The sequence below is a fragment of the Nicotiana tomentosiformis genome, chromosome 1 (genome assembly GCF_000390325.3).
Source record: "Nicotiana tomentosiformis chromosome 1, ASM39032v3, whole genome shotgun sequence".
Taxonomy (NCBI): domain Eukaryota; kingdom Viridiplantae; phylum Streptophyta; class Magnoliopsida; order Solanales; family Solanaceae; genus Nicotiana; species Nicotiana tomentosiformis.
In genome coordinates this window covers 144,757-154,530 of record NC_090812.1, presented here as the reverse complement: position 1 = coordinate 154,530, position 9,774 = coordinate 144,757, and the positions used below count along the sequence as shown (strand labels likewise).

Sequence of the window (9,774 nt, the reverse complement as noted above, 5' to 3'; positions counted from 1 at the left end):
TAAAGGGCTAATTATTATGCCTACTCTTATGGACAAAAATCATTACAAATTTGTTAACATAAAGGGCTAATTATTATGCCTACTCTTATGAGTATGTAAAATCGTTTTGAGCAAACCTCCAATGAGCTCATTTTAGGATATTTCTCATTCTTCCATTATTCACCATTAAGTTTCTTATGTTAATGTATTAAATATCTATTTTATAATTTTAAAGTCAACCAAAGAAAAACAGTAAAAGAGATTCGAAGCCATCCTTATCTTTTATTTTTCATTTATGATAATAATAAAAAATGGAGTAGCTTGTTTTGTCAACGGATGGTGTCCATGATATTGGAGTGCATGACTTATCTTGAAAATCTAAATTAATATTCTTTTAACTAATTCTTTTCTTGATAAAATTAAAGTCAAATCCACTTAAGAGGATAATCATACAGACCAATAGAATCATACTTTTTCACAAAACATGATACAATTATATAAAGTGCTAGTTACAACAAAAATCTAGTGTAAGTTAGGTCCGGGGACGATAATATATACGCAATTTTATTCATATCTTGTGAAGGTATAAATTAAATATCGTTATAAAAAAGCCATGAATAGGATTAAGGTATTCTTTTATTTAATAATTTTCTTACATGGTAAACAAAATTTGATAAAAATCACACTTGTCATTTTACCCTTTTCGTTTTACTAGTATTATCCACTGGCCGCCCTCCCATATAAAATTTGTCCACTAAAATAGATTAGTACAAACCACATTAACAAAGATGTGATGAACTTTATTTATGCCAAAAGACTCGGTTATCCAATGCTATTTGGAGTTACTCATATCAATCTATTTAATTTGCTACACTTTTTTCCGAAAGTGCACGTTGACATTCCCTACATCTTATATGATATTTCTGTCAAAGTTAAAATTTTGAATATTCAAATAATAAACATTTTTACTATTATCCATTAGCCGGCCTAAAATAAAAGTTTGTCCGCCAAAGTAATAGTCTATTGGTCATAAAATTACAAAGAGAGCAACAAAGGGTTATGGTGAAACGGATAGGATCTTTTTACCCTTGATTAAAGGTATAGGCTTTGAGCCTTAAGGAACGCTTCCTTCTTTAATGGACGTTACACGATGTCAAATTTGAATTAATCGAAGTCCTAATATAAATATCAAATACCGAATATAAAAAAAGCTAAAAAGATAAAGGAAGAGATAGTAAGGTGGCTATAAGCTAACTATAAAGATGTGTTGATCTTTAATATACCAAAAGTACTCAAAACCACCCAATGCTTTTGTACTTACTCATCTCTGTCTAGACTGCTACACTTTCTTTTATCAAAAGTGCATATATATACATTGGAAAATTAGTTGTTTGAGTTTTGATAATCTTCATTCATATTGAGCATTTTTCAATTGCTAAGTCAATCAAGTAAACTATATGATGTGGAAAAAATAGCTATATCGAGTGGAATATGATAGATGGATGAGTTTTTGACCAAGTAATAAAAAATAAAAAAAGACACAATAAAGGAACAAGCTAACCTATGTTAAACCCCTAAAATGACATAAACACTTTCTATTAGTTACTTGTCCTTTTTGGCTTAATCCTAAAATTTCACGGCAAGTAACTTCTCTATAACATATAATCAGGAATGGAGCTAGAGTTCAAGTTACGCATTCGATAAAACTCAATAATTTTAAGTCAAAAAATTATTTAGTATATATAAATAATTTATTCATAATTCAGTAAATTAATTTTCTAAATTAAAAATCTATAAATTTAAAATTCTGAATTTACATCAACGTTAATCAAATGATAAATCCTTGGTGAGTGATGTTGAATTGGACAATGAGATTACTTCTCCATACAAAAAGTCACCACTCACCAAAAAATCCTTAAGTCCCCACCTTTAGTTCCAAAACTTTGGAGCTAAGGTCAATCTCGTAATTAAGCCACATCAAGAGTGGCAAACTAGTCAAAACAATAGTATCATAAGCATGATTAGTAATCAAAGACCATGCTTAATTAATTAATGGGCATTTGAAAAGCAGTGAGGCCACCTTTTTGTTGGAGGCAACAACGTGTCAGGCCCGTAATGAAATGAGCTTGCTTTGTGGGGTCCACTGTTTGGTGTTGGATACGTGGTTCATTCAGCTAAAAACAACAGTTAATGGTGTTGGTGGAGGATTTAACGGCGTGGTCGCCGTTTAGTAGACGGCGTTTTGTCGTGGTCCTAGGTAGCATCATCGGCAGTCACATGAGTCGCACGTGACAACAGGCGGCTTTCACTGTTAGTAGGACACGTGGTCGGACACTGTAAGTGTTGAAGAATCGGACAGCTCATTCCTCGTCAATAATATTGTGGAATATACCCAAATTCGAAGTGAGAAGTTCATTTTCGAGAAAAATGTTTAATTTGGCTCCGGACAATTAAGATCCCTTTTGGACATTAAATTTTTTTTCCCTTTTAAAAAAAAAAACTATTTTTTTTCGAAATCAACATTTATTAATAAAATTTTCAATTTTCACTTTAAAAATTTCAAATATCATTTTCACTTTGAAATTTTTTTTACCCCTATTTTAGAATTTTACAATTCTTATATCCAAACGCCCACTAAATATTGAGCAACTTAACCTTCGTTAAACTTTTGTCAAATATTGCACTTTTCAATTGAAAAAAGATAAATCGTTATAATGGGCGTGCTAATCGTTATTAGAAGTAAGTTCACAACAAGAGGGAAAATCGTGCTAATCCTTTACATAAATTTGTCGCTACTGTAGCTTTCTGAAAATTGTACTGTCCTTTGAAAGAATTTTCAACCTTGCTTGTGGACGATTGAAAGAAAATCAGTAAGGAAGTAGACCCTCCTGCTGGCCAAGGAATTTTGCATTGACATTCAATATTAGAAGATTGTAGCACACTGTAACTTGTGGTAATTCCCTACTTGACACTTAAATATCAATTTTAAGAATGTAACAGGCAGTCGAATTGTTTAAAATGATGGTCTCCCTATATGCTATTCCTTGGAATATCTTATGGTGATTTATAATATTTGCTGGTTTTAAAAGCCTATGGGTATCGAGCCTTTGAGTTGTTTAAAGAATTCCTCATGTTAGAAATCATTCTTGACGAAATTCCTACATAAATATATTCATTGTTCAACACAGAAAGGGGAATCTGGGAATTGTTAACAGTGGACTTGTGAATATGTGCAATACAAAGGATTTATTCTTCTTGGTGGGTCTCATTTGAACGACTAGCTACCTATTTAATCATATTATTTGTTTTTATTCCAAACACAATCAGAGATCCGGGACTCACTTTAGGAAAAGATTTATTTCTCCTCAAAGTAGGTGTTTGCTCCACATAACGAACAGGTCGAGGTCGAGGGGCCCCACTACTAAGCAAGGGTCAACATTTTAAGCGGGGGCCTCTGTCAACATACTTTTATCTTATGTGCCTACCTATTCAGCCAAGAGCTTTAGATCTTCTTACTACAAGATATTTTCAAGAGCTTTCGAAAGTTTCATCATCCAGTTCAACAAGGTTCTTTTACCAGATGTCCCGCACAAATAGGTTACTGAGAAGAATCAGTCTGGTGTTTCAGTTTTGGGCTGAAAGAGTGTAAAAAGAGTTTGTGAGCTTACCTACAATGATTGAGGAGCTGCTACAATCGAGTATGTTGGAAAGCTACCATTTCAAACCAGGCTCAATTGAAAATGGAACTTTCTGGTTCGGCTGAGAAATACATTGCACTAAACAACTAGGCCTCTAAGAAAGCATCGATTTAAAACTTCTCCCCAAGAGGAGAGCACTAAACAACTAGGCCTCTAAGAAAGCATCGATTCAAATTTGATGTTCCAACTTACGACTATGGATGAATAAAAGTTGAACATGGAAAATTGTTCGAATCGATAAGATGTGGATTTCGAATGCTACATGCTACTTTTTAACCAGAGTGGATGAGGTCCTTTGCTTTTTTTGGTTGAAAAGAGGTCCAAATTGTAAAAAAAAACTATAAATTTGACATTTCTAGATACAATCTTCAAGATCAGGATGGTCAGAAAGGGAGCAAAAGCTACACTTTTCCAACAAGAGAAAGGAACTTAAATGCAGGAAAACAAAATACAAATGCTGCTACTATGGGAAGAAAGTACAAAAGCTGCTACTATCTGGTTGGGAAGAGGTCCAAATTGTTGAAGATAGATTTGGAATTTCTTTGTGGAATGTTCCAGATCAGGTATCAGAAGGCTGATTTTCTATGCTTCCTCAGAAAAGCAGTCGATATGAAAACCCTGAGTAGAATCCACACTTAGGTCCTCTTTTGAGACAGACTTTGACAAGAATTTTCCAGCACAAAAATTCCGGTAAGGGCGATTCACAGGAGGCAGTAGCATTGCAGACTCTTTGTCCATTGATAGTAGCCGGCTACACTTGCTGCAAACTTTTGAGAACAAAGTTTGGTAGCTGCAGACCCAGAGCAGCAAAGAAAGCAAGGCTGTCTCGGTACCGACACCTGTAAAATGCTGTAAAGCCATAGCAGCATGCTCCGTGATGTGCCTAAATACATGATGAACTGAAAATCCCCTCGCATGTACATAGCTACCACCCTCGTCTGGCGAGAAGAATGCTACAGCATCAGGATCCAATGAACCGGCAGGGGAAACTGATACTATGGCTCTAAAAACAGAAGGTATCAACAATTCGATTATAGCAACCTTGTCTGGAACAACATCATCAGATGATCCTTGTCTTAACGTTGTCGTGCTTTGGAAAGTATTATCTTTCGATAATTCAATAGAATTTTCACTGGTCGAAGAGGGCAACGAGGTAGACCGCTTTAACCAATCCAAACGCTGGTAGGAGAAAGTTGTTACATTTGGAACCTCCTTTTTCAGATGTGTCAAAACTTCAGACACTGTTTCCAGTTCACAAGTTTCTTCTTGATCACTTGACGGAGGACCACAAAGTTTCTTTGTAGCACCCTCCTCACCAGCATTGGTGAGGAGGTGTGGGAAAAATCGTCGTTTCTGATCATTAAAGGCCTTGAGGGCTAACCTGGTCCTATCAACTGCAGATGCACCAGCCTGACCAGCAAGTTGTCTCTTCCATGCATACGCAACAACAGCACCATCGGGACAAACCAAGGGCATATGGAGGCCCCACGAATTACTTCGTGATCGAAGGGAATCATCGAGGACACCAGAATCTTCCAACTGCCTTCCAACAGAGCGAAGGTCTTGTAGGTGTTGTCTCATAGAAGCTTCTTCTTTGAGGATAAGATGCAAAGGTTTAGAAGAGTGTTGTGGCTGAGCCGCCACAAATAGGGCTTCCAGAAGCCGATCTGCGCCAAGTCTGATATCAGCTATGAGTCTACTCGCCTGCCCCAGACGCTCCAGTGCCATTGCCACCTGCTTCGGTGGCGCATCTCTACTTGTCTGGCTGGACTCTGCCCCTGAAGCTCCTGGTCCCGCCGACGTGTGTGGTTGTGGTGTTGGTTGCTGCATTTTTGTATGTCTGAACCTTGGGAGGTTTTAATGTTGGCGATTATAGCCCCCGTGGATGAGGTGTTCTATTTTTGTTTTTATAAAAGGAGAAGTGAGTGAGAGTCAACCTTAACCAGTAACCATAAAAACCAGTTCAAAACCTACATTTCATTAAATCATATTTCAAAAGTTTCAATGGTCACCTCAACACAACTCATTTTGTCACCACTTGGGCTCAAACATGCAAGTAATGTCTGATATCGTGCTTCAGAGCTAAAATTCTGACCAAGTGCCCCATAAAACTAGGAACATGTACATAAAGTAGTGAAACAAAACAAAAATTAACCAAAGCAGCAAGCTAGGAGGATGTGCGAGTGACTGTAGCCTCCTTTTCCACTTTGAAGAAGGAGACTGTTCATCACTCAACTTTATAAGACAACTGGATACAGCAAACAATCACTCAGTATTTTCTGTAATCCTTCTGTCCAATTGTACGGTATCAACAAAATACTCCCAGGATGGGAATGCAAACGATTTTTACAGCTATTGCATATTCCAAAAGATAACAGTAAGAGGCTGTCCGAGTGATTGTAGCCTCCTTTTCCACTTTGAAGAAGGAGACTGTTCATCACTCATGTATTGTCGGAAAACAGGATACAACAAACAATCACTTGATATTTTCTGCATTCCTTTTTGTCCAATAGCATTGTACGAACAAAAGACCCACAAAGTGGAAAAGCAAAGAATTCCTACAGCTATTCCATATTCCACAAAATTATGCAGCGGCGCAAAGAGGATGTGTGAGTGTAGCTTCATTTTCCACTTTGAAGGAAAATGTTCATCACTCACATGTTGTAGGGCAACAATATACAGCAAACAATCACTCAATATCTTCCGTAATCATTTTTTACCAGACTATAGGGGATTTGATGTGAGCTATCCATCTTGATATGCAATCACAGCAAAGTTTGCGAAGTACATATATTGTTTAAGTTAAATGGGGAAAGGATTTTCCTTGTCTATCAAAAAAAGTAGCAATGATGGGAATAATGTCTTCGAAGTTTCAATGCTTTGTGATTCAGGAAAGTCTCTCCGTCGAGACAGGAATTTTCTAGCTTTTACTGATGTAGATTGATAAATGGAATCCACTATACTGCTGTTTTATAAAGCTTATACAGCGAAGTTCTTTCACAAAGGAAAGAGAATGTGTCGTATATCTTTTTTTATCCTATATCCTTTTCACTCCATCCTATTGCTCATTGTGGAAGACTATCTTCAAAAGTTTGGAGAACTGTAGTGCAGAAGAAGCCAAGGTATCCTCGATACTGTAGATTGAAAATATTAAACTTTCTAAAACAGTTCTCCTATTTTAATGATAAACAGTGAAAGTATTTGGTTGACCAAATAAAAGACGATAAATATTGAAAAATAGTTAAAGTCCCACAACAGCAGCCAAAACCAACACCCCAGAGCACATCTGGAAAATATACTAATTCATGTCAAACTGGTTGTGAAACAACATTAACAAGAAAGTGAATTGTGGACAACCAAAGAGGAAAACACATTAGAAGAGATAGAAACCTAAGTTTCTTAGGTTTTTGGGAGGATGAAACAACTATAAAGAAATGTATAAAGAGAGAAACATTCAGAAATGACTAAAAAGCATCACCACAGAAAACACACAAGCCTTTCTAGGTGGACGGACTTCCAGAATAATTACTCATTTAGAATTATTTCCAATTCCTGCTACAGAAACAACTCTCCCCATCTAATACTAATGTAGTTGTATCTTCTAGTCTATCAAAACTTCACACCTTCAACATTACAGCTCCGACTCAGCAAATCCTTCATTCGCTTTCCACCCAGTGAATGCTAATCGTAAGCAATGCAGAAGGCAAGGGATGAGATGATGTGTAATGGTGCCTCGGGTTGGAGGCAAGGAGAAAGGTCAAAGCATGAATGACCAGAGCTTATGTCCCGAATTTTTTTTAGGCAATCTGGGCTCGGGCACACGGCGGAAGGCATGTGCTATAGCACACAAACATATGGGAATTAGGTGGAATTCTAGTTTTATGTCCGTTAAACGCCAAAAAATAAGGAATTGTTATAGAGGGGCTGTGACTGTGGTTCCTTAGGTTGTATTTGATGTCCCGGAAAAATTTCATAGCCTCCTATCTCATTAGAAGGAGAAAGAAAGGACTATGAATCACCAGAAGCCACCAAGAAGAGATAAACTATAAGTTATAACTTGCACTTGTTTTCCTACCTTTACTTGATAAAAAAAAAAGGTGCACGCGTTGTTGGCTTCCACTGGTAGGCCATCCAACTTATTGTTATCTTTCTAAACAAATGTGACTTCTTCTCGAACAACAAACCATAAATGAGTATACAAAGTCAAGAGAACAATGACGTTATATTTGTCTAAATTCAGAACATGTCTATATTCATTGAACTTAAGTAGCTACAGAAAGTTTATAGGATAAGATAAGATAGTATTTTTTTAATTTTATTATGGGTATTACTGTCCTATCACATGAATGTAGTATATTAGGAATGTGGAGACAAGCTTAGTTTAATAGAAGAAGTAGCAGTCAACGGGTAACCAAATACAAATAAATTCGCCTCTTAACAGAATAAAGAGAATACACAAGCTTTTCTAAGCAAAGGAACATTCAAGAAAACAACACCCAGCAAGGATATGACAATAAGGAACAACTGAACTCTTCCCATCTAGTACAAGTTGGCTTATAGTTTTTAGTCTATCACAAAGTTCCTAATTTCCACATCAGCACTCCAACAAACAAATCCCAGATGTGCTGTCCATCCACTTAACCGCCACTCATAAGCAACATGACAGGGGTGAGATAATGTGCACGGCACTCTGGGGTAGGGACCAAAAGAGAAGCAACAGGTTTAAATGGTCATAGATTACGATTAGTACCTTCTGTAAAAATGACTAAATAGAGATGTAGGGTTATCATAGCCTGCATTCTCATCGGGAAGAGAAAGTAAGGGACTATGAATCACCACAAGATGTAGGATACCAAGGAGAAACAAACTAATAGGTTATCGTTTGCATGTCTTCTTGGTGTCCAATGTTTAAAGAAAATTAAAAAAAAAACACCAGGGAAGGCACAAAAAAGCACAAGCAATCCACTTAACAGTCCAAAAGTTCATAAGCATAAAAAAGCTTGTCCTAGATGTGATGTGCATCCACTTAACTGCCAATCATCAGCAATATGACCGGGATGAGACAATGTGCATGGCACTCTGGGTAGCGGCCAAAAGAGAGGTAAATGATCATAGAGATGTAGGACTATCGTTTTTTAATAACCAGAGATGTAGGGCTATCGTAGCCTACATTCTCATTGGAGGAGAAAGTAGGGGACTGTGAATCACCACAATATTTAGGATACCAAGGAGAAACAAAGTAATAGGTTATAATTTGCATGTCTTCTTGGTGTCCATTGTTTAAAGAATATAAAAAAAGCCATCAAACTTTCCTGAACCACACAAAGGACATAACTTGGTCCCACAGAAACCAAAAATGGGTATATAATTGTATAGAGGTGTTAGCTTTAATGCACCTCCTGAGATTAGACTATTTTGATGTCCATCACTAGAGTGTGCAGTCTGAAGGTTGATTCCCATGCAATATATTCTGTTTGGGTATATGTTGTCAAAGGCTCATTTGAGGCGCGCTTAAGCCCTAAAGCTCAAAAAAGCTCAGGGTATGCGCTTCACCTCACTTAGGTTGCGCTTTAGTGTATGCAAGGTACTAAGGCCCACGCCTTATTGCCCAATAAGTTCTATCTTGAATAGAGTGGTACAAAGATATTGGTTAAAAGATATTTATTAATTTTTAAGGAAATCATTATGAGTGAAATTGTTAGCTTTTTTTCTTGCATTACATATATACTATTATTTTTTTTCTTCGTTGCGCCTTTTCTAACTAAAGCCCACACTTTAATTGCGCTTTGCGCTTAAAGCCCTAATAGACCTGGATCGCTTTTTAGCGCTTTTCACCTTTGACAACACTAAAACTGAGCTGTTCAAGGTAGGAGGAAGCCGCCAGTCATTAGCTTATCTATAAATAAGCAATTCAAAGTTAGAAAATGGGTATTGGGCAATGTTGCCTTCCTACTCATCCTATGCAGCAAAAAGGGGAAAATGAATCGCCACCGATACTCGTTTGTCACCAGGAAGAAACAGATGAGCTATTAAATGCTTATGTCATTCTTCACTAATGGTCAAGAGCTTGCTAGGCTTTTAACCTCCCTGTGACCAT

General features: G+C 36.9%; 1 protein-coding gene across 3 annotated transcripts in view; it reads right to left on the bottom strand.

The window, feature by feature from the left end:
- Positions 1-4,007: 4,007 nt before the first annotated feature.
- LOC104117260 (mediator of RNA polymerase II transcription subunit 27) overlaps positions 4,008-9,774 on the bottom strand; it is a 50,843-nt gene continuing 45,076 nt past the window's right edge. For all 3 annotated transcript variants that reach the window (XM_070175606.1, XM_009628288.4, XM_009628289.4), the window contains one exon: positions 4,008-5,572. In XM_070175606.1, coding sequence (XP_070031707.1) covers positions 4,260-5,507 — 1,248 coding nt within the window. In that variant the 5' untranslated portion in view covers positions 5,508-5,572 and the 3' untranslated portion in view covers positions 4,008-4,259. The remainder of the gene's footprint in view (positions 5,573-9,774) is intronic.